Genomic DNA, 23623 nt, shown 5'->3' on the forward strand with positions numbered 1-23623 from the left:
CAAAAGAAAAGAATGTATCCACTCTAGCCGTCCCCACCATCCTTTTCAGTATTTGGGTATTTAGCGGAGAATTGGCACCCTCTTCTCTTCTTATCCCCAGTCACCATCTCTCATATTAATAGATGGACATCACGACTTGGCTTCGCAGTATTGAGGCAAGTAGCAGCACTACTAACTGCCAAGACGTATCTAATCGGGACTGTGACTCTCGCAAACGAAAGCGTCATCATCTCCCAACCCCATCCACGGAACAGGTGTCAAATATCCTTGAAGCAGCCGCGAACTGCGAGCAGAACGGGCACCACGAGGACTCGTGGAATACCGAAGTACACCACCGGGTCCTCGAGATAGCCCTACGTTTCTGCTCGTCCAACCAGCCAAGCAAAAACCTCTTTTCCCAACCAGTGAACTTCATGACGGCCACAACTGCTGGGATTGCGATCGGGAAACCTCCCCTAGCACCATTCCAGAAGATTGGCTTTTGTCTGTACATCGACCCGGCCACGGTTGAAGGCACAGAGCGCAAGAACTACATCACCGAGACGGTTGACGCTGTTCGCTCCAAGATTCCGGACGACCATCTTTCCATCAACCACACCGACCATTTTCCCCTCCGCCGCAACCCCATAACCGTCAGCATCGAGACTAACGATAACTGGGATAAGGCGAAACTGCAGATAGCGGTGTGGCAAGCTGCCCAGTGGAACTTTCTGCGTTGGATGGCGCAGGGCGATGCGGACGGCGATAGTAGTAGGGTGGGCGACATGCGGGACGAAACGCAGGATCTCGGTCTTGAGTTCCTTCCCGGCATTGTCGTCATGGGTCACGAATGGTACCTGACAGCAACTACGAACGATGGCAAGCGTACTGTAAGTCGATCGACATTGCATAGGCTACTCCCTCCCTCCTCTTTTTAGCGTTGTATAATAGAGATACTAACACGACATGATCTATCAGACTCTATGGGCCCGAAAAAATATCGGTTCGACAGAGTCGGCGCTCGGAGTGTACAGCATCACATGCGTTCTTCAGTACCTGGCCCAGTGGTCTCGAGACGTGTACTGGCCATGGTTTCGGCAGATGATCCTTAAGATTCCTCCAGCTGCTGGATTGAGTGCACTAGGCTAAAATTATCTCACTAGGCCATGTTGCCGGAACGATTCGCCAGCATACATCCACTCACTTGCAGTGTAATATTATGATTGGTGGGTAGGTGGGTATAGTAGGGTAGTAGGGGGGTAGTACCTCACTGAAAGAAACGTAAGGACTATGCAAGTGGTTGAGGAATGAGACTTACCCCTCTGTCTAGATCCCAGTCTGGTATCTTTTCCCGTCCAACCTTTGAACCATCACCGAATCCCTCGACTGCGCCGTACCACATAATACGCCTCGACGAGTCCCCAGGCACCAGTAGGCACCATCAGTCCAACATGTCACTTTAGCGACAGCCGACCTGAAGCTCGACAACCACAGTAATAGCCTTCTCCCCCTCGAGCCAACCGGGCCCTCTTCGTCCTCCTCCATCATAAGCCCTCCCTAGACGAGGTTCTCGACAAAAACATCTTACCGACAGCAACCACCACAACAATGGACTTCCTCTACCGCACCCGACCGTCCTCCGTCACGGAATCCTCCCTCCTCCGCGTCTTGTTGGCCGACCGCGTTGTCGGCGCCCTCATCGGCTCCGCCCTCGGCGACGCAATCGGTCTCTACACCGAATTCCTCTCCGCCTCCGAGTCCGAGGAAGCCTACCCGCACAAGCGCTTCATCCTGTCCCCTTCGAACCCGCAAGACCAAGTAGAACCAACACCCTTCAAACTCGACCACCACCGTGCCCCGCACACGCCCGGAGATTGGACAGACGACACCGATCACTGTCTACTCATCCTGCTTTCCTTCCTACATACGGCCAGAACACCCGGGCCCGGCGTCGCTCCCTTAACCCCCGTACCGATTTCTTTGGACGATCGTTTTGGTACTACCTTCGCCGCGAAGATTGCCGCCCAACCACTCCCCACCCCTGTGGACCTCGCCAACCGCCTCTCGATCTGGGTCCAATCCGGCCTCCGGCCCCTCGACACCCTTCCCCTCGGCCTTGGTTCGCTCGTCGGCGCCGTGGTGAGGTCGCCCGATTTCTTGCGCGATCCTATCCGCGTCGCGCGCGAGTATTGGGAACGGAAAACCGCTCCTGGTGGTGATAAGCTGGCGCCCAATGGAAGTCTCATGAGGACTGCGCCGGTGGGACTGATGTGCGTGTGGAGGTCAGAAGAAGAGACTTTTACTGTGGCGGCGGAGTTGGGGAGGGTGACGCATGCAGATCCTAGGTGCGTGGTGGCTTGTGTAATTGGGAGTGCACTGGTGAGGTGGCTGGTGAGGGGGGAGGTGGAATCGGAAGGAAACATATCTCATTTGATACAAAGGGGGCTGGAGTGGTATACAGCGATGGGGGTCAACATGGTTGGTGCGGTCGAGGAGGCGCTGGATGAACAGGAACTATGGAGGCATGTGGGACATGGGGTAAAGCTGGAAGACCTAAAGCTGGATGAAGAGGGGAAGATAGGCTATGTCTACAAGACGCTCGGCGCAGGAGTTGTACTCCTTAGGATGGCCATGAGAGAGAGGATGAAGGCGGATGGGCCACGGGTGAAACAAAAACGGTTCGAACGGTTGATCACCGGGTTGGTTATGGAAGGCGGTGATGCGGACACTAATGCTTGTTTTGCTGGGGCGTTGTTGGGCGCGTTACTGGGGCGCACGGCGTTACCGGATCATTGGAAGAATGGGCTGAATCATGGGAGTTGGTTGAATGGTAAAGCCCGGGCGCTCTGTCGGGTTTTGGGGTTGGAGGATGGGAGTTATAACGGGATGGAGGATCTTGATACGTACCCAGATGGGGGAAGGGGGGTCCTGAGCAGGGAGGAAATGAATCGGAGGTGGATGGAATTGGAGAAGAGGACGAGGAGAAAGATGGAGGATGCCAAGAGGACTAGAGGTATGCGTCCGTGATGTTGATCAGGTCTTGACTTCAAGCCTTTTAATCCCATGAAACGCTACAACCATTCTTTTTCGGCAACTTATAGCCAGCTCTCCATTTCATAACCCACTGCCGTTCCTGAGCACTCTCATCTACTTTTAACCCGTTGTTAACAACGTTCAATGCCCCCTCTCCTTATTCTCCCTCACCATCGCCTCATACTTCTCCCTCTCCACATCCAACCTCTTCACCACCCTCGCCGGATTCCCAGCAACAACCACAAAGTCCTCCACATCCTTCGTCACCACACTGCCCGCGCCCACCACCACCCCCCTCCCAATCGTCACACCCGGCAACACCACCACACTCCCGCCAAACCAACAATCCTCCCCAACAGCAATCGGCTTCCCCAGCTCCGGGCCCCTCATCCCGTTCCGGATAACAGGGTCAATAGGGTGCGTGGCAGAGTAAAAGTTGACATTTGGGCCGATGAGCGTGCGCGCCCCGATGGTGATGGGACACACGTCGAGCAAAGTGCAGGAGGAGTTCATGTACACCCCCTTGCCCAGCTTGACGTTGCTGCCGTAGTCCATCTTGACAGGCGTGTCGATGTAGGGGAAGTCGTCGAATTGGGCGGCGTCTTGCTCAGGGTCGGAGAGTTTGGGAGGCAAAGGCGTTGGGTCTTGTAGCAGACTATTTTTACTTTATTAGCAACGCCCTTTACTCAACTGATTTGTGTCAAGGCTAAGTGTTCGTGAGTAAGGCGATGAGCAGCTCATAATCACTGGGTGAGTTGAGTGACGCGGGTGGACTCACTCCATCAACAACTCAGCCACCCTCCTCCTGCTCGTCTCCCCGTCCGCCGCCTCCGTGTTATACTTGAGCATCGCGCTCTTGCATCGCGCTCTTCCTTGCACTAGGTCAGGCGTCCAGCAGTAGTATAGCTCGCCGGCGAGCATGCGCCGGTGGTTCTCGGCGCAGTCGGAGGGGGAGGTGGGGTCGGGGCGGAAGGCGGGTTCGGACATCTTTTTTGTTTTGGACGTAGTACTGATCCGGGCAGGTTGTGTAGTGTGTGAAAGATGTGGGTGTATGCGTGCGGAATGTACAGATATAAGAGGTTGCCTTTGTTTACTTATACTTATGACGATAAAAGCAATGATGTCATGAAGCGGAGTTGGCGGAGTTGGTGAGGGTGGGGGAGACGCCGCCGCGACCCCGTGCCGGCGCCGTTTGAGGACCTTGTTGGTTAGCTGGCCTCGGCGGAGCGGGGTCCGTTATTGACACGAGGTCAGCTGTCAGCGTGGCGTTGGTGTTGGCGGGATGACGGTCCGCTTGACGAAAAGGCTAGCTGGCTAGACTCAAAATGCTCCCTGGCTAGACTAAACCCACTTCTTTTTGGGATGTGCAGCCATAGGTACCTCTACTAACCGCGCAAAAACTTCACGAGACATATTACATCGGTAGTTGCGAAGAAGTGAAGCTATTGATATTAGTGTCATATATACTGGTCCAGTTATTATACGTTAGGTGAAGCCCTTCACCAACCATATAAATACTGGGGAAGGTGCGGGAAGATATTGGAAATTTGCTCTTTACGCCTATAGACGCCCTCCTGCTTAGCTTACTAAAAGTACTTAGTATTAGGGGGAGTTCTATAGCAATAGAGATAATGATAATGATATTGATATTGATATCGACAATGACATTGACAACGATTGCGACGGAATAATAGCGACGGAGATGGTGATAGCTTCGAATACATTTGGCTAGCGATATAGTAAGGTTGATGAGCGCGGTCGGGAGCCAGAGATTGGCTGTACAACCTAAAAAAGTGGGTTTAGTCTAGCCAGGGAGTATTTTGAGTCTAGCCAGCTAGCATTTGCGGTCCGCTTGATGGTCTAGAACATACACTTTGTGTCAGATTGAATGACTGAACTCATTTTGTTTCTGTGAACTTGGAGCGTTTCCTGGGAAGCTTTCCAGGTCGTTGTTTGCATTTGATGATCGTGGCGCGGGGAAACTGATGGACCCCTCAGTAAATGGGAGTTCAATGATAAGGGTTCCTACTGAGCCACAATTCCATCAAATCGGACCGTACCAGTTCAATCGGGTATGGTGTAGCGGTAACATCGTTGACTCTCACTTCTCAGGAGTGACTGCTTTCTCAACAGCCCCGGGTTCGACTCCCGGTATCCGAGTCTCAATATCTTTTTTGCATTTTTTTGCTCTTATTCCATTTCTACGGTTTCGTCCTTTTGCCACTTTCTTTTTCTTTTGTCGCTTTTGTCTTGTGAATCCCAGTTACTTTTTTCAATTGCCCAACATTGTTCATGCGTTCTGTAATGTCGCTAGGATTGTTGGTTTCAATTCAGTTTGGTCCAGAAACAACTTACACGCCAACAGATTTCTCACGTTTCCTTCACGTTAATCCCTTTTCAAAAGCCTAGCGTCTCTTCAGTCGGTTGTTTTGTGGACGATGTAGTGCCGAGACTGCTCTCGTCTTGTTGGCTGCTCCTTCCCATGGTTGTGAGCTGTGGCCGCCTGTACAAAATATTGCCCAACGTCAATGCTGCAGGTCATTCTTGCATCTTTCCCTCCCTGAAAATTCTCTTTTCTTCCCGCAAACGCTTCCTCATTCCCACAACAGCAACCCGATTGACATCCATCTTCAAACAATTAGTTTCCTGCCATTGCAATGCGCCCATCTACGTCGGCAATTTCCAGATCCCAGTCAGCATGTCCCGAGTACTGCCGTTCCGTGAGGTCGCAAATGTGCAGGGAGCAACCAAAGCAGTTACTCCACTATCTCCCGGACACCAAGATTCGCAGAGACCAAGTTAGGCGAACATCTCACTCGCCTCCGACGACATTCCCTTCCTGGGACCCCTCCAATACTTGATCTCCCTCGTGCCGGGCATAGCTACCACACTGGATATGTTCGCTCCATCGAAAACGCGAGGACGACCAAGCCGATGATGTCGTCAGCTACACGGCGCCGTTGCCATGGTGCCAATTGGGTGCCTTGGCTCTACGAATTAGTGCTTACGACGCTACCAAGCTCTGGAGGGCACCTCCCACAACTTCGACAAAACACCTCTTTCTCAACACTCCCGTGGTGATCTCTACCATCATCCGATCAAAGAGCCCGCTTCGAACCATGGACGATCCCTCTCCAGCTCCGCAACCCAAGGCTGTGCCTTGGTCACTGTCGACATGGTGGGAAGAGTCACCTTTGTCCAGCAACACCCTGATATCCCGCGCCCCTCTTCCAGACACGAGATGCGGAGAGTGCGAGACGGCCATGAACAGCAAACCGGAGTCATATTTCCTTCTCACCAAAGCTGTCTTGAGAGTTGTGAGTGCATCCCCCGATACCTGCTGGCAATGCCGCATTCTTCTGGCGCTGGCTGAAAGGAAGCTGGGAAGACGTCTGGGCATTGACGAAGAGCTTGAAACCTGGGGTGCGAGGGATAATCTTCAGAAAATCACGGGCCTTCGCGTGCGGGAGGGTTCTAAACTTAGCACTGGGGATGAAGAGGAGAACCGACTTGTCAATATCTCTTCGCTTGAGAGTGAGTATTGTCCCCGCTGAAGAGCAGTTCCCAGACTAACACCGCATAAGCTCTTCCATGCCCCTGGAACACATTCGACGCCAAACAGCATACCTCTTTAGTCGCCCATATGCTAGGCTCCCACTCTTACCAAGTAGCCTCCGCCTGGCTCAAAACGTGCGTGACCCATCACCCAGGCTGTCCTGGCATGGAAGAAACCCTCCTCCCACGCCGAGTCATCCACATCGGCGCCAATCATACCGACATCTGTCTTGTCGAGCACAACTCACCTACCCTCGGCCGGTACACCTGCCTCAGTCACTGCTGGGGAGGAGCGCAGCCGCTGACCACGACCACCCACAACATCGCCCAACACCTAGAGCGAATCGAGTGGGACAGCATCCCAAAAACCTTCCAAGACGCCATCAAGTTTACCGCCCATCTCGGAATCTCGTACATCTGGATTGACTCTCTATGCATCATCCAGGACTCTCCCCAAGACTGGGCAGAGGAATCCGCCAAGATGTGCAGTATCTACAAAAACGGGCACCTCACCATCGCAGCCTCTGCTGCTTCCAATGGCAGCGGTGGTCTACCAATCCGCGATTCCTCCAGCTTCGTCCGTCTTACCGGCACCACATCATCTCCTGAAAGCAAACCCTTTGACATACTAGGTTACTTCAAACTAGGCTTAGGCGACCACCCCTATCCAACCAACCATCGTACGCCCTTGCTCTCCCGTGGTTGGGTCCATCAAGAGATGCTCTTGAGTCCAAGGGTGGCTCATTTTGTCAAGAAAGAACTGCTGTGGGAGTGTAAGACGGTAGGGACGTGTCAGTGTCCTCAGCCGCCCCCATTTCGGAATGCCTTCTTCAAGGAGGGGCACTACGAAGCGCTGAATTCCCCCAGACAGTCTGGCGCTCAATCGGCAGGCGGTATGCTGGCTCACCAATGGCACAAGATTATCGAGTCATATTCCCGCCTCCAGTTGTCGTTTCCGGGGGACAAGTTCCCTGCTCTATCTGGGCTCGCTCAACAGATGAGCAAGAAGCGAGGTCCTGCGGTGCGGTACCTAGCGGGCCTTTGGAGTGACTCCCTCCTGACAGATTTACTGTGGACCGCAGCGTATGTGTGGAGTTTGCACTCAATCGATCGTATCTTACAAGGTAAGAACGAGTGGCGAGCACCCAGGCTGGTCCTGGGCTGCTCGTGACGTGCCTGTTATTTTCCCCCGAATGGGGACGGAAAGAAATGGGTCTACCTGTGAGGTAAAAGCACTGTGCAACATCATCGAGGCGGAGACTACGCTGGCTACTACGGATAAAACTGGCCGTATTTCTGGCGGGCGGCTGGTTGTCAGAGGTAGGCTATTTGATGCGAGTCTGTACCGGGACATTGAACTGCCCGACTCGAAGTCCGGAAAGGCGGAAACCAAGGCTACCGTCACATTGAGCGTCAACACTCCCATGGACCCGACGGGCGTCAAGACTTTCATCTCATATGCCTCCGAACGCGGAACCAGCTTCGTCTTAATGACTCACTCCGACGCCCAAGGGCTCAAAGGCTCGAAGCCTGATGAGCTGGGGATCTTGGTCAAGGAGGGATTCAATCCTGACTCGATGGCCGAGCTTTTGTCTATGGAGAGAACTGACAGTAGGGAATACATGGGGAGTGATATCAAGGTTTTGAGGATGGGAAGGGTGGGGAGGAGGCTGCCTACACCTAACGAGAAGAAGTGGTTGGCGGATATGGAGTATGCACTGGTTTTGCAGGGCGTTGACAGCGAATCGACAGAGCTCGATGGTGCCAAGGTGGCAAGGATGTACAAGCGGATCGGTATCATTCACGAAGGCCGCGAAGGTTATAAGGGGGTGGAGGATGCGAGGGAGGACTATTGGGAGCGTTATCCTAGTTGCTTTGAGCAGGGTGGGAGAGAGGAGACAATCTCTATTGTCTAGACCGGCAGCGGAGGAAAAGCGTGATGAAGGATCCTTGACACCGAGCTGTAGGCCATGAAGAGCTTGTGATCCTGGCCACTGGCTCGCCTCAACTTCCCTTTCATACAGCCCAAGGCGGGAATCCTCTGGTGCTCTCCCACCTCATGAGCATCACGCGTTGCACAGCGTCGCGACTGTGAAACCATGAGATCCACGTGTTTGGTTAACGGTCGACGAGTGGTGTGTTCCTCGTTTAAGAAGCCCTGCGCGTGGCCCTTTCGAGGGTACCATGTTGGAGCGGCAATCCGCCAGTTTGGTCTCAGTGCTGGCCCAGACAGTGCTGTCATATGACAGACAGCGAAGTCTCATCCAATTTTGCAGAATGTCATCATCAAGATCGCTCTGCACAGTCCCGATGAGCCCGCAACACCAAACACCATAGCTTCAATGCCTACTCCTGATGGCCGCACTATCTACACCAAAACTTCCAAGGACCGGTTAAGATCACCATTCTCTCATTCCAGTCGGCATCTAGGAAACGGACATTGCACGTTGATTGGCTTGCGCAATGCCTCGTGCTCTCACCAACCAGCTTCCATCCAACCTCCATCAAGGTTCCCCCGCATTCTCTGTGATACCCCCCATTCCAGGGGATCATGCGGCGACCGGGTCACGAAACCCTTGTGATTTGCTTTCCCAACGACATAGCAACGGCGTACCAGGGACGGACAGCACGGATTGCCGAAAAGGGGGAGGTTAGCAGGTATTATTGGTTGTGCTGCACATCACGGCATCCAACGACAATCCAACTTCGTAGACACAGCAGATGATCATCACGGATGCTGCCCTGGTCGTGGGACGACGACAACGGATTGGTGTAGTACACCATGTGAACGCATCATGAAAGGGATCGAAGTTGGGGATGCAGCCGTCTGCAGTTGGAAGGATGCAATGATGCAAGCGTGAATGCTGTCATCCGGTCTCTCCTTCCTCATCGCAAACGACAAATCGTCCAGTAACCAGGCAGTTATCTACCTGGTGCTGCCACTTCCAGTTCAACAAGGAAGATGCTATCCCGACACTCGATTCCCAATTCGCCGCACTGCATCAAGTGCAAAGCGAGTGATTCGCCATGATCATGATGCTCAAACTCCTTGCGCTGCTGTCGCTCTTCTCGATAGCGTCCGCGGCGCCTCTGGCAACATGCCCAGGATACCGAGTCACCAACGTCCAATCCGGGGACTCATATCTCGTCGCCGACCTAACTCTTGCCGGCACCAGCTGTAATCTCTACAGCGAAGACATCACCAACTTGCGCTTGACCGTGGAATACCAGACCGGTGAGATATTGCCTTCCCTCTGTGCTTCACCGTCACCTCAATACTTCAACCCAGACCGTGATCTAACACCTCACTTGCCACTTGCAGACACCCGCCTACACGTCTTAATCGAAGACCGTGAGCAAAATGTCTTCCAGATACAGGACAGCATCCTACCACGACCTCCCTCACAAAATTCCAGCTCCCAAACCGCCGCTCTTCGCTTTACCTACGAAGCCAACCCCTTCTCATTCAAAGTCACACGAGCCAGCACCGGCGACGTCCTTTTCGATACTTCTCCCTCACCCTTGATCTTCGAGACGCAATATCTCCGCTTGCGCACACGCTTGCCTCCAAACCCGAATCTGTACGGGCTGGGTGAACACTCAGATTCTTTTCGTTTGCCGACGAGCGGTTATAAAAGAACGTTGTGGAATTCCGAGGCGCCGTACATACCGCAGAACCAGAATTTGTACGGGAGTCACCCTGTTTACTTTGAGCACCGCGGTGGCACGGGGACGCATGGTGTTTTCTTGAGAAGTGCGGCGGGGATGGACATTGTGATTGGGAAGAGTGATGCAGGGGAGCAATACCTCGAGTACAACACCATCGGCGGGGTTGTAGATCTTTACTTCCTGGCCGGACCGGGGCCAGAAGAAGTAAGCAAGCAGTATGCGGAAGTCGTCGGGCTACCGGCCATGATGCCGTATTGGTCTCTGGGCTTCCACCAGTGTAAATACGGCTGGCCGGATCTGGGACACGTCAAGCAGGTTGTCAAGAATTATAGCGATGCGGGAATCCCGTTGGAGGCGCTGTGGGATGATATCGATTATATGGACAACAAGCTGGATTTTAGTACTGATCCGGTACGATATCCCAAAGACCAGCTGAAGGGGTTCGTGGAGGAGCTACACGGCAAAGATATGCGGTATGTGCAGATTCTGGATCCGGGGATCAGGTACAAGAGCGACTATGGCCCGTTTAAGAGAGGGGCCGAGAAGAATGTGTTTCTCAAGGCAGCCGACGGGTCTTGGTATCGTGGTCTGCAGTGGCCTGGGGAGGTGGTCTGGCCGGATTGGATTGCGCCACAGACGAAGGAGTGGTGGACGACGGAAATTTTGACGTTTTATGATCCGAACAATGGGATTGATGTCGATGGGCTGTGGATTGACATGAATGAGGCGAGCAATATGTGCGCCGATACCACTTGTCTGTCCTCTGCTCAGGAGACTCGCTCCCTCCCTCAGTCCCAAACCGTCATCTCTCCTCGCGCCCCCGGCGACGGACAACACCTCGGCCTCCCCAACCGCGACCTCTTCACCCCTCAGTACCAGATAGCAAACCACTATCCCACCCTCTCTTCGCGCACCCTCTTCACCAACATCACCAACTCGGACGGCTCGACCCAATACGACACCCACAATCTCTACGCCCTCACCATGTCTTCCGTCTCTCGCTCCGCCCTGCTCTCCCGCTCGCCCACTAAACGTCCCTTCCTCCTCACCCGCTCCACCTTTTCAGGGTCTTCCCGCTTTGCAGCCCACTGGTTCGGCGACAATTTTTCTTCCTGGGTCGACTACCGCGCCTCAATCCGCCAATTACTCAGCTTCAGCGCCGTGCACAACTACCCGATGGTTGGATCAGACGTGTGTGGCTTCAACGGCCAGGCGCAAGAGAAGATGTGTGCCCGGTGGGCAATCTTAGGCGCTTGGCAACCCTTCTACAGGAACCACGCCGACATCTCCGCTCCCGACCAGGAATTCTACCGGTGGTCTTCCGTCGCCGCTGCTGCCCGCAAAGCGATTGCTACCCGATACCGACTGCTAGATTACATCTACACAGGCCTCTACTTCGCCAGCAAGACAGGCGAGTCCCTCGTCAAACCGCTCTGGTTTTTGTATCCCGAAGATGCAGCCACCTTCGCCATCGACACCCAATTCCTCCTAGGCGACTCACTCCTCGTTTCACCCGTGGTAGAAGACGACGTCCAATCCGTCTCCTTTTACCTCCCGCAGGGGGTATGGTACGATTTCTTCACTCATTCCCGTATCTCTGATCAAACCTCAGCCTCAGCAGGTGCAGGTGGCCAAACCATTACCGTCACCGGAGTAGACTGGGATCAAATCCCCGTTTACATCCGCGGGGGGTCTATCCTCCCTCTTCGACTTTCCGACGCTTCCTCGGACTCTGGACAGGAACAAGCGATGACAACAAAAGAAGTCCACCAGCGTAACTTTGAGATCATCATCGCTCCTGATCAGAACGGCAAAGCGAAGGGGAGGTTGTACCTGGATGATGGCGAGAGTCTGGATTCGAGTGGGAGGGAGAGTGAGATTGAGTTTCGCTGGGATGGGGCGAGATTGGAGGCGAGGGGGAAGTTTGGGTATGACACGAAGGGGGTGGTGGTGGTGAGGGTGGTGGTTTTGGATGATGGGGTTAATGGGAATGGGGAGAGGAAGGTGGAGGGGGAGTGGGGGTTGATGGGGGGTTTTACGGTGTCTTTTTAGAAGTACCGGTGGGATAGTAGGGTACTTACCTATCTAGGGAAGGGTTGTGGTCTTGCTCTTTTTGTTGCGTTAACGCTCAAGCTGAAGGGCGTTGAGTCCTTTTTCTGGTAGAAGTAGGTTGATATGCGTCACATTGATCTATTGAAGTAAACCATCTTCTGTGCACATTGCTTGCTTGTTATTTTTCTGTTTCCCAAGGCCAGATACCTCAAGTCTCCTGGCCCCTTGTTTTCCAACTCCCTTCTTCTTTTCCCCGCCAAGTTTCCCTCTGATCCATGGCATGACGCCGTCTACGAACGAGGAGAAGCAAGATAAACGAGCAGACAAAAAAAGCCCAAACACCAGAGGAATCAACAAATTCAATTAATCGAACCCAGAAAAAAAGGAAGAATAATCTCCAGTGTCGTCGACGATGACAGCGAGCTCTCTGCTTTCCATTCCATTCCTTGGTTTGCTCCAGCTGCCCCATTTTTTCTATCCAAGTTTTCCCCCTATCCATGACGCCTTCTACCGATGCAATGAAGGGTAAAAACCAAGGACCGCTGGAGAAAAGAGTGAAACATGGGAAAAGAATACATGTGTCCCAGAACAACAAAAAGAAAAGAAGGATGCAATGTAAGGGGATGCCCCCACGCATCCGGCTAACCCCCCACTCTCCGCCCCCATCATCTCATCTTTTCACTGTCCCATAACGGGTCCGTGGATAGCAGACGGAACGGTCCGACCCGTTTTTAGCTTCGAGATTTCGAGATGAGACGAACCTTTCCCCTGTTCAGTCTTACAGTCTTCAGTCTTCACATCACAAACCAAGAGACCTCTAACGGCAAGGGCAACGGCGAAGACGTCCACAATTATCCGCTTCATCACTCCCATCATAGAGGCAGCCCACATCCCTTAACGCCATCATGATCATGAATCATTTTCCTCCGAGACTTCTCGCGCAACAAGTCCAGTCCTGGAACGAGCAGCGGCGGAATTGCACTTCTTTAGGATTCCTGCTCTTGGACTCCAGGTTACTAGCGGGTGTGTGCGCTGTTGCACTCCATGTCCATGTCCATATCCGGGCAGTTCCATATTGAACACTTGACTGAATCAACATCATGCGAACGCTAACGCTTCCCAAAGCGGAGTTCAAGAGAGCGGCGGATTTCAAAAAGTCGCGCTATTTCACGTTGATATGCTAACTGTTGGGTGTGTTGAGCCTGTTGAGCCTGTTGGGTCTGTTGTGTATGTTGTGTATGTTGTGTCTGTTCTGTTTCTTGTGTCTGTTGCGTTTGTTCCGTCTGTGGAATGTCTTGATGGACAGACTGCGCATCACACTCTAGCTGCTCAGACGATCGTTGCTCTCTTCGGCCTCCGTTGTCATCCTGACCACCTCTGTTGCAGCGATGGGGGCCTGGCTTTCTCAGGCAACGCTGACACACTGCACTTCCGTCTATTGCAGGTCTACATGCCACTTTGGCAAGCTGGCATGCGTAACAGGCCGTTGCTCGCGGGGGGCGAGGGAGATGGCACCCGCACTGTTCTCCTTTGCATATTTTGTGAATTTCGCAATCGTCGCTGCATTTGTGGTAGCCCACCCCTCTGATAAGTTCCGTATTAGTCTCACTGGACGTGTCACACTCTAGTTCCGATGTTGTTTCCCTATGTGTGCGGCCTCTTTTGTGGGACATGGGGAGAGGCTCGCTATGAGCATTCCAGCGGCGATCTGGTTGCTTCTTAGGGGGTTGGTCAGCGGGTTGGTCCTCAGAGAGCATCTCAGCCGGTTGCTCCTCGGCGGGTTGCTTCTCAGCGGGTTGGTCAGCAGGTTGAGCCTGTTGAGCCTGTTGGGTCTGTTGGGTCTGTTCATGGACAAATCGGTCATTAGACTCTGATACCATATCGATTTCAAATTCCTCTCGGCGTTGTAGTTCCTCCGATAATTGTTGTTTTGTTGTTTTCCGATGCTTGTGAGACATGGGGAGAGGCTCGCTACGGGCATTCCAGCGGCGATCGGGCTTCTCAGCAGGCTGGTGAACGGGTTGCTCAGCGGTTTTCTCGGCGGATTGCTCCTCAGCGGGTTGATCAGCGGGCTGCTGGTCAGCTTGCTGGTGTGCCCATGTTCTTTGCATGTACAGGCGGCCTCCTCTCCAAAATGTGGGGAGAGGCTTGCTACGAAAATCCAAGCGGCGAAATAGTTGTTTCGCAGGGGGTTGGTCAGCGGGTTTGCCAGCGGGTTGGTCAGCGGGTTTGCCAGCGGGTTTGCCAGCGGGCTGTTTCTCAGCGTGTTGCTCCTCAGTGAGTTGGTGAGCGAGCTGGCGGCTGCAAGGATCATAGGAATGGGAAAAATATGAGGTCTGCATTCTGTAAGAGGGCGGCGGGTATTGGGGCTCACGGCCAGGTTGGTCGTCATGGTACGGAGCTTGGTTGCCGGGATGGTATGGGGGCGGAGATCGGAGCTCATAACCGGGTTGACAGTCACGGTATGAGGGCTCACGAGTAGACTCATATGAGGGCGCACAAGAAAGAAATCCATCCTTCTGTTGTTGAAGGACCCGGTCCCAGTCAACCGGAGCAAGCTCCAGAGGCCCCGGATCGTCGAGCGGTTGGGACCATGGAGGAGGTGGTGGTGGTATCAACAGCCTTGGATGAATCCGTGGTACCCTTGATGGTACCGGAAGTACTGGACGAGCTGGAGGAGCTGGTGGTGTGGAGGCTGCTCCCATTCCGAAATTGGCGGGCTTGGTGTTAGCCCAAGGAGGGCGGTTGTTGGACGAAATTTTTCTTGGGACGAGGAGTCGGAAAGTGATATGGTGTTTCGTGGTCGAATTGATGCTCTGTATCTTGATCTGGCGTCACTTCTGGAGTAATGCTGATGAAGTCGGAGATAGTCCCTTTGCGTGCTTGATAATATCCTGGGTTGCAAAGTAGAAAGGAATATGTCGGCAGCAATGAATGTGAACGGAAGAGACAATGTGCAGTGTGAACATGAAATAAAATGGAAATGCTGAGCAATTTGAACGGACGGACACAAACAGCACCTACCTCTACCTTACATCGGCCATCCCGGTCATCCCTTTGGCCCTTCCTGATGTACATCGCCATCATCGCTCTTTCCCATCGTAAAGACGAACAGCATCCCGAACCGGAACCCCAGCCCCAACCCCTATTCCACCTCCAACGTCACCCTTTCCAACTCACTCTCCGCTTTTCATTCCACACCTTTCGGCTTCCCCCATCACACTATCCCAATCACACCTCCCCCCTTCCCTCCCTAACCCCTCCCCCCCAAAGTTTCCTATCACCTCTCCTTCCATTCCCATCACCTCTCCTTCCCCAGCCCCTAAACCCCCCATTAAGCCCCAAACTCCCCAACAACCCTCCCCATCACCTCCCCCACCGGCCCCTCCCACTCCCTCATCATCTTCTTAAACAGCGCTCCCGTTCTTCCCTCAAGCATATCCCACACTCTTTCCCATCCCTCCTTCTGCCCTTTCAACAGATACCCGTCCACCAACCCCCAACCACCAACCCCCCCCCAGTCCCGTTTGCTTAAGCTTCGGCTGTGCCGCAAGAAAAGCCTCCATTGTTCCATTAACGACAACCGCTAAAAAGCGGATGGAACTGCCGACATTGGAGATGCCTAGGACGTTGAGTGTTTCGGAGCTATTGATTGTGGGGATGCTGGCTTCGATGGAAAGCAAGATTGAATGAGATAGGGAGATGATGGGCGAAGAGTCGACGCCGGCGCAGGCGATGTTGGAGGGAGGGTTGGTGTAGAGGGTGAGAGAGTCTGTTAGGGTGGAGTAAGCTGTTGAGAGGGAGTCGAGGAGGGGAGAGATGATTTGCCTTCTTTGTTGGCGGAGGCGAGGGTGGACAAGTGTAAGAGGGGGAGGAGGATGGTTGTTGGTTTCATTCTGGTGGTTGTGGTGCTTGCTTGGTTTGGGCGTTTCGAATGTCTTTGGATGGTCTGTGTTGGATTGCTGCCCCGGTGGTCCAAAGCTCGGATGGATGGATGGCACTGATGTGGAACGGTAGATAGCACAGCAGTTCAGATCATTTTGATCTAGTCACCCCTTTATACTCCTTCTTGGCCCCACAGTTTGTCTTCACACATAGACGCACAATGGTAGGCGATTCTTCTTTCCTGAGTGTATCGAAACATGAACAATGGACGAGGAGCGGAGAGGCACAACTTTTGTTCGTAGCATCGTCAAATAAAGCCAAGTAAGCACTGCATCTAAACTTGAACAACGACCCGTTTTGATGACAATGAGGGTTGGTCTTGGCTCAGCGAAGGACCTTTGCGTTGCGCTGTCTGGTACTTTTGTCGTCGAGACCACCCGCACCCAAACTCTCAGGGCTAGCCAAAGTAAAAGGTCCTCCAAACATCACCACCACAACACCCAAACCAGCTACAGCCCCCCTCGCCCGACCCTCAAGCAGTGACAGCAGGATTAACCTCCACCATAACCACCGCATCAACCCCCATCGTCCCCGCCTCCGCCATAACCGCCTCAAACTTGAGCTGCGCACTCGACACGTTCTCGGGCGCCGTCCAGTAAACCGTATTCGGTCCCCACCAGCCGACTCCTCCCTGCCCCTGATCCCCCGGATCCCTCGTATAGATCGGTTGGTTATTAACCATAAGCCCCATAAAGCCAATCCCAAACGCATCGAAGTACGTGGAGAAGCTGATCAAGTACTTTCGTCCGGGGATCACCGACAACGTCGGGGAAATGAGGCGGGCAGAGACGAGGGAATCCTGGTTCGCTGGGTTTGGCTTCTGGGGAGAGACAACGCGCCAGGCGTGCGACCCGAAGCGGTAGTCGGGGTTGACTTGGCCGGGGATGGGCAAGGTGACAACGCCGGCGATGGCACCGGGGTCGGGAACTTGTTGTGTCCAAGAGCCGAGACCGCCGCATTCGAATTCGCCGCCGGGGAGGATTCCCAAAGGAGGAGGGGAGGGACCGCAGTAAGCGGTTACGGGAGCGAAGGTTATGGTGTCGAGGAAAGAGGGAGGGCCGATCCACTCAATTCTTATTCCGGCTGTGGTCTCGGTGGACAGAGAACGCCAGGGGGACTGCGTGAAGCGCCATCTTTCGCGACCCGGGTTGTCGTTGGCGTCGATGGTCAGGCCTGCGCGCCCGTTGATCTGGACGCCGATGAACCCGGTGGAACCAGTCCCGCCGTTGGTGTTGTTGGGGAAGAAAGTGGCGAGGGTGAGTTTGTAATCGGTGTTTGGGGTAATGGGTAGCGGAGGACTGATGATGCGCGCGTTGGAGCACACGCCCGAGCAAGTGGATGGGCCGGTGAGAGAAGCGCGGAGGGAGCGGTTACCGGTGAAGCTGTTGCTCGTGGTGGTGGAGAGGGAGAAGGAGGGGTCGAGGATTTGGACTGTCCAGGGGGGAGAAGGGGACGGGCATTCGAAGTCACCGTAGATGAGGCCGCCGTTGGAGGGGGTAGCGGAGGAACAGGCGACCGTCGTGGTTGCGGTAGCGGTGGTGGTGGTGTAGGAGCAGGTCGGGCCACACTTGCAAGCGGAGATGTAGCGATCGGGAGTAAGGCCGCAGGCGTTGGTAGCTCGGGTGGGATAGTTGGTTGCGGTGGTGCCGGAGGCGGTTATGGTTGCGCAAAAGCCCGAGGCTACGGAGACGGCGGAGGGAGATGGGCAGGGGAACAGGGCGCGGTAGCAGCTGGATGTATTAGCCGTCAACACTTTAGGTTGGGAACAGAGTAACTTACTTGTCGGCATTGCACTTGGGAGGACCTCCTGTTGTTGTGGTCCCAAAGACAAGGAGTCCCTGGGCCAAGAACAAGGAGAGTTGCAGCAGAGCTTTCATGGTCTCTTTCTCGTGAAAGTCTTGAGAGGAGAGCTGGCGATGTCAGTGCTGTTCAGGATCTTGTCTCTACCAACAGCGTCGATCCACATCTTTATATCCATCTCGAGGCCCGAGACTCCCAGTTCTCCCTTCTTCTGGAGCCGAAACCGCACCGTCAGCGGAAAGACGTTGGGCCGTCTCATGATTCTATTTCGGTGTCGAGGCTCAAACACGATGTGAAAGCAGGAAGATGGCTGGCAGACACGATAATCCAACTGCCGTGCTTGGGGCATGGAGCTATAAGACTGGTTGATGCTAACCAATCTTCGCTTGACAGCTCCGAACCCGGGAGCGGCTGAAGGGTTGGCAAGCCACGTGGGTTGAGTGCCGTGTCAGCATGACAGCCGTGCTTCGATGGTAGGGTAATCTTTGCGAACATCTCGGAGCGTCCCGTGATCCTTCAAAGTCAGCAACCAGGCGAAGCGGCTTGAGTAGGGAACTTATCCCCGGATACTCTCGGCGTACTCAACGCCGAGTTGTGCTTCTCCGAATCTCCGTCCCATCCCACTCTGGCTTTTGAGGCCAACGACTGGGAGCATGTTAGCCATCAGTTGATCAGTTGTTTGCGGAAGGAGTTGCAGGAATACCTAGGTACTGACCTGAAGATCTGCTCCGTGCAGACGCATGGACATCATTTCGTCTGGAGACATCAAGAAAGACTAGTAATGGACAGAAGAAATGACCAGGGAACCCAATGTCGTCTGTGCGGTTGAAGTTGTTGTTGACGGACAAACAGTTGAGGGTTGACGAAGTCCAACGGCCCGTTTGCCATGTACGCTTCCCGTCTCCCGTGGCTTGTCAGGTGACGGCACCTGTGACCGCACGCATGCATGTCGCCGCCCACTCCTTCCATCTTTCCCAACCGGCAATCCTTCTACCTCTTGCACCCGAACTTGAACCGGAGGGTTGTTACCGCCATCTTTCCAGTCCCGCTGCGCGCGTTTGTCCCCATTGTGGATAGTCGCTTCGGGCGCTTGAAGGCGACGGAATCGCGGTCGGTCGTATTTGATATCTTCCATCTTTCCTCAGTGTACTGGCTTTCACGCAACGTTCAATGCTGACCAGACCTGAATCCCAGTCAAATCCATCGCACACAATCAACGACGTCCAAACAATGCCCCCATCCGCGACCGAGAGCACTTCAGCGAGTCAAGAGCACTACGACACAATGAGCACGACACGACGACACGACTGCCCCATGTACGTAGTATCCCCTGTATACGAATGACCATTGCCGCGCCTTGGCTAGGTACGAGTTACTTCGAACAACGATCCATTCCCGATACCCAGCAAGGAAGGACGGACAGGTGCCTCCGGTGTAAGACATGCTTAATACCACCACGGCTTGGTGGGAGCGTGGAAACATCGTATGCAAGACATTCCAGGCGAATTCCCCCGCTTCTGTCGCATGACAGCCAAGTCTCAGACCCTTTGTTGTGCTAGCAAGTCAAGCCCGAATCCCCCGACTGTTCCAGACACGCTTCGCTTCAAGACCCTTACACCGCAATCAACATGAAGTCAACCGGCATGTGCTGCTTCTCTCCTAGCCATCCGTCAAGATTTTCCCTGAAGAGGAAACCGGCGACATCGGAAGAGGGAGCGTGTAACCAAATCGACGGACCCCGGACCCCGACGTTTCAGACAGCAGCCTCCATCAGCCACGAGACACGTCTCGTAACTCCACGATATTTCCCGAAATGCTTGGTTCTGTAACCTCTTTTGCGACCCTCGGACTTCCATACTCGATCGATAACACGCAGCATGAACAATGGGCAGAACACAACAAGGAGACAGAGAAATTAGGATCGCCGGACATAAAGGCTGTGACACATGCCATGTCGTATCATAGCCAAAGCTTTCTTCGTTCTGTTTAGCTGTAGTGGTAGGTGACCTGTTCAAGCAACCCTCCACGCCTCGTATTGCTGTTCTCCCAGTTGACTATCACAGGCCGTTGATAGGGAGCTGCACCAAACCGGTCTCACCAAGACATAACCCCCTTCTGTAGTCTAGTGACTATCTGGGGATCTGTCTCTCCTTTTCTTCTCCCACATCTACCAGGTCGCTTCAGCCCGTTTAACCTTTATGGCACCCACCAAAGAAAATGAACTCTTCCAAAACCTGCCTTGTCGGTCAGCACAATGTCAGAAGGCTCGCCGGTCCAATATCGCTCAGGAGGTTTTCATACAGTGGCTTTTCCCAACCGGCCAGTCACTGCCGCAATTCCTCATGCGGCTCGCCATACAAGCGTTGGCCCAAGCCCGAGCTGCAGGAACCAAACTTCCAAGCTCGGGACTCATCGGGAGTTGTAGCGGCTACTGACATGGTTCGCCATTCCAGTTGGAGAGAACCAGGCCAAAATGCACTGATGGTTACGCAACGCGAGGTACTCTTCGGTCGTACAGTAGACCGTTTGTGTTCACCTACCAAATCCGGTACCATGCGAACTGTTGTCGCGCGTTGGAGTTCCACGATATTGTTATCCAGAAATTCCATTGACCAATCGTGCGTGCATGTCTCGATTACCTGGAGCTTTTCGTTCAACATATCGCCAAGAAGGGACCCATGAGCAGTCCTGATGGGAGTTGGGCAGTCATTTTGCAAGCTGGTGATGGATCGGCTTCCTTATTGAGCGTACTTCATCAGTCGTCGAAGGAATGTAGAGCTGGTCTTCAACGATCAGACATTGCTTGGGTCCTAAAAGGGAGGGGTATTCGAGAGCAGACAGACGAGTCAACAACAACAAAAGGACATCATGATCATATCGTAGCTACCTAGAGGTGCATGTAGTGAAGTGGCCAGTGTCACTGACCGCCACATGGTTTTGTTGTAACACCATGAATGCACCGGGCCGTCAGTTGTATCGTGAAGTCACTTTGCCATCCTCACGCCAGTTCACGGCTTGATATATGATGCCAAATCCCTCAAGAGGCAAGGTTAGAATTGCTGGTCAAGCTCAGCAGATCTACTGCCTTGTCCTCGGCCTTTCTTCAACGCCTTGCTGTGCCGATTCGGGACCTCTTCAGCGCCATGTTCAACCCTCTTAGCGGACTCCTATGGAGTTTGCTCCTGACTGGTCTTGCCCACGGTAGTCCCTTAGCAGAATCCCAACCGCAGGTCCTAGAAGCCCGGCAATCGTGCAATACCGCATCCAACAGGCAGTGCTGGACAAGCTCCTTTGACATCAACACGGACTATGAAGCACATGTGCCCGAGACCGGTGTTACCAGACAAGTAAGCCCGAGTCCAATCTGACGGCAACAATGGCATGGCTAACAAGCTTAGTACACCTTGACCTTGACCGAACAAAGCACTTGGAGAGGGGGTGATGGGCGGTTGAAGTACAGTGCGATGCTTGTCAATGGTGAGTCTCAAGCAGAATACCGAACAAAAGTATCAAGCTAACATCACCCAGGCCAGTTTCCAGGTATGTAAAAGACGCCAGGGGGCAAATGATAATCTTGCTTACAGTCGACTTGTCAAAGGCCCAACCATCAGCGCAAGTGAGTGTATCCCTTTACCTAGAACATCACGAGTACTGACATTGTCCAGACTGGGGCGATAGACTCCAGATTACCGTCATAAACAACATGAGATCCAACGGGTAGGGTACCTCCATATCCATGTCCCTGGGGAGGCAAAGATCTAACACAGACAGTACCTCGATACACTATCACGGCCTTCGTATGCTCAACGCCAACACCCAGGACGGAGTCAACGGGGTCACCGAATGCCCCATCCCTCCTGGAAGTAGAAAGACCTACACATTCCTCGCCAACCAATACGGCACAGCATGGTATGCCCCCTCTCGAAATGCATATCAACGTCCGCTAACAAACCAGGTACCACTCTCACTTCCCGCTGCAGTACGGAAACGGTGTTCTCGGACCCGTCGTCATCAAGGGTCCCGCATCCGCCGACTACGACACCGATCTTGGACCACTCGTCCTCTCTGACTGGTACTACGGTTCCGTTTTCGAAATTGCCCACCGAGTCAACAACCCCAACAACCCATTCATTCCCAACTTTCCCGGCTCCCCTCCTGCCAGCGACAACGTCCTCTTCAACGGCCGCAACATCAACCCCGATGGCTCCGGCGGCAGCTACACCCGCAAGACCCTCACCAAGGGCAAGAAGCACCTCCTTCGCCTCATCAATACCTCGCTTCAAAACGCCTTCACCGTCAGTCTCGTCGGACACACCTTCCAAGTCGTCGCCACCGACATGGTCCCCATCAAGCCCATCACTCGCGACTATCTCTTCCTCGGCATCGGCCAGCGCTACGACGTCATCATCAATGCCAACCAGCCGACCGCCAACTACTGGTTCAACGTGACCTTCTCTGCCCTACCCTGCGGCCAATCCGACAACCCCTACCCAGCCGCCATCTTCTCCTACTCCGGCGCCTCCTCCACCTCCCTGCCCACCCAACGCGGTACCACCCCTCCCGACTCCCGCTGCGCCGCGCCCGAGCGGGATTACTCACCCATCGTCTCCCGCTCCGCAGACGTCAACTCCTTCGCCCCCACCACTTCCCACACCTTGAACGTCGATTTGACGGTAGACAACTCCCAAGCCCGCGTCTTCTGGCCCGTCAACAACTCCCCGCTGCGTGTGAACTGGCAGGAACCCACCCTCCGCTACGTAGCAAACAACACCCTCTCCTCTGTCCCGCGCTCTCGCAACCTGATTCAAATCCCCGGGTCCAACACCCTCACTTACTTCCTCCTGCAAAATAACTCGTCCATCCCGCATCCTATCCACCTCCACGGCCACGACGTCATGATCCTCGGTAGTTCCCCGCCCCTGGCCAACCCGCTGGCGGAGACGCAGATTAGGGAGTATAACCCTAACACGGATAAGTCCACTCTTAAGGGGAATAATCCCCCGAGGAGAGATACGACGATGCTACCGGCTTGGGGATGGTTGCTGGTGGCCTGGAGGACGAATAACCCGGGAGTGTGGCTGTTTCATTGTCATGTGGGTTGGCATGTTAGTCAGGGGTTGGGGGTGCAGGTGTTGGAGAGGCTGGATGCGCTTAGGGATGGGGGTGGGGGGAGTTTGGGAACCGTGGAGGATAATTGTGGGAATTGGGCGAGTTGGTACCCGGGGAGCACGTGGAAGCAGGATGATGCTGGGTTGTGAGTCAAGGGTTAGGGGGAGAACGGGGGAGGTGGTCGCTGGGGTTTGATGGATATAATGAGGACTTTGAAGGGTTGGATATCATTCTTAGGGGTTTGGCTCACATAGGAGTATCGTTAATGACCTGTTATTGCCGAGTGTCTAGTGCGAGTTGATGGTGATTGATGTCACAACCCTAACCCTGTCGTAGGGGAAGGGGCCGGCGACCACAGAGGTGATGATATGATATCTTCCGATAGGGGTCGGAGGCAGGCGGGGCAACCGACCAATAGGCGCGACAACCGCTGTAGGATCACGTATTCGAAGGCTTCTCTCCAGTATAGCCGCTGTTGTTT

General features: G+C 54.0%; 8 protein-coding genes and 1 non-coding gene across 9 annotated transcripts; 5 read left to right on the forward strand and 4 right to left on the reverse strand.

Annotated features, from left to right (window-relative positions):
- Positions 1–413: 413 nt before the first annotated feature.
- On the forward strand, positions 414–3006 carry B0H65DRAFT_547174 (ADP-ribosylglycohydrolase-domain-containing protein; the record flags this gene model as incomplete). The annotated part of the gene is made up of 2 exons (XM_062829494.1): positions 414–869; positions 1480–3006. The coding sequence occupies 2 exons, from the start codon at positions 414–416 to the stop codon at positions 3004–3006; spliced, it is 1983 nt and encodes a 660-aa protein (XP_062682419.1).
- A 147-nt stretch (positions 3007–3153) lies between these two features.
- On the reverse strand, positions 3154–3999 carry B0H65DRAFT_423013 (trimeric LpxA-like protein; the record flags this gene model as incomplete). Its single annotated transcript, XM_062824431.1, has 2 exons — positions 3154–3667; positions 3791–3999. 2 exons carry the CDS (start codon positions 3997–3999, stop codon positions 3154–3156), a joined length of 723 nt encoding a protein of 240 aa, XP_062682420.1.
- A 354-nt stretch (positions 4000–4353) lies between these two features.
- Positions 4354–4914, reverse strand: B0H65DRAFT_440987 (uncharacterized protein; the record flags this gene model as incomplete). Its single annotated transcript, XM_062825495.1, has 3 exons — positions 4354–4454; positions 4600–4797; positions 4884–4914. 3 exons carry the CDS (start codon positions 4912–4914, stop codon positions 4354–4356), a joined length of 330 nt encoding a protein of 109 aa, XP_062682421.1.
- A 166-nt stretch (positions 4915–5080) lies between these two features.
- On the forward strand, positions 5081–5172 carry B0H65DRAFT_t148. The gene has a single exon. It is a non-coding gene; the product is annotated as a tRNA-Glu (tRNA).
- A 959-nt stretch (positions 5173–6131) lies between these two features.
- On the forward strand, positions 6132–8483 carry B0H65DRAFT_507470 (heterokaryon incompatibility protein-domain-containing protein; the record flags this gene model as incomplete). Its single annotated transcript, XM_062828139.1, has 3 exons — positions 6132–6546; positions 6597–7691; positions 7717–8483. The coding sequence occupies 3 exons, from the start codon at positions 6132–6134 to the stop codon at positions 8481–8483; spliced, it is 2277 nt and encodes a 758-aa protein (XP_062682422.1).
- Positions 8484–9408: 925 nt separating this feature from the next.
- Positions 9409–12288, forward strand: B0H65DRAFT_569999 (glycosyl hydrolases family 31-domain-containing protein; the record flags this gene model as incomplete). The annotated part of the gene is made up of 2 exons (XM_062830432.1): positions 9409–9802; positions 9890–12288. Exons 1-2 carry the CDS (start codon positions 9595–9597, stop codon positions 12286–12288), a joined length of 2607 nt encoding a protein of 868 aa, XP_062682423.1. The 5' UTR covers positions 9409–9594.
- Positions 12289–13723: 1435 nt separating this feature from the next.
- B0H65DRAFT_570003 (uncharacterized protein) lies at positions 13724–15052 on the reverse strand (the record flags this gene model as incomplete). The annotated part of the gene is made up of 3 exons (XM_062830433.1): positions 14444–15052; positions 13910–14375; positions 13724–13848 (listed from the first exon to the last, which is right to left on the reverse strand). Exons 1-3 carry the CDS (start codon positions 14801–14803, stop codon positions 13724–13726), a joined length of 951 nt encoding a protein of 316 aa, XP_062682424.1. The 5' UTR covers positions 14804–15052.
- A 1653-nt stretch (positions 15053–16705) lies between these two features.
- Positions 16706–18781, reverse strand: B0H65DRAFT_547179 (uncharacterized protein; the record flags this gene model as incomplete). Its single annotated transcript, XM_062829495.1, has 5 exons — positions 16706–17963; positions 18013–18143; positions 18185–18444; positions 18564–18678; positions 18749–18781. The coding sequence occupies 5 exons, from the start codon at positions 18779–18781 to the stop codon at positions 16706–16708; spliced, it is 1797 nt and encodes a 598-aa protein (XP_062682425.1).
- Positions 18782–20946: 2165 nt separating this feature from the next.
- B0H65DRAFT_147193 (multicopper oxidase-domain-containing protein) lies at positions 20947–23546 on the forward strand. The gene is made up of 7 exons (XM_062821019.1): positions 20947–21380; positions 21432–21510; positions 21562–21573; positions 21632–21649; positions 21699–21750; positions 21805–21942; positions 21989–23546. The coding sequence occupies exons 1-7, from the start codon at positions 21177–21179 to the stop codon at positions 23289–23291; spliced, it is 1806 nt and encodes a 601-aa protein (XP_062682426.1). The 5' UTR covers positions 20947–21176; the 3' UTR covers positions 23292–23546.
- The last annotated feature ends 77 nt before the right edge of the window (positions 23547–23623 follow it).

Source organism: Neurospora tetraspora (genome assembly GCF_033439725.1).
Source record: "Neurospora tetraspora strain CBS 560.94 chromosome Unknown B0H65scaffold_3, whole genome shotgun sequence".
NCBI lineage: Eukaryota > Fungi > Ascomycota > Sordariomycetes > Sordariales > Sordariaceae > Neurospora > Neurospora tetraspora.

Excerpts from the sequence above, each read along its gene's own strand:
- B0H65DRAFT_147193 (XM_062821019.1), top strand. The coding sequence starts at position 21,177 with ATGTTCAACCCTCTTAGCGGACTCCTATGGAGTTTGCTCCTGACTGGT. Across the intron at positions 21,381-21,431 it reads AGACCGGTGTTACCAGACAA|TACACCTTGACCTTGACCGA; the intron begins GTAAGCCCGAGT and ends TAACAAGCTTAG. Across the intron at positions 21,751-21,804 it reads AACAACATGAGATCCAACGG|TACCTCGATACACTATCACG; the intron begins GTAGGGTACCTC and ends TAACACAGACAG.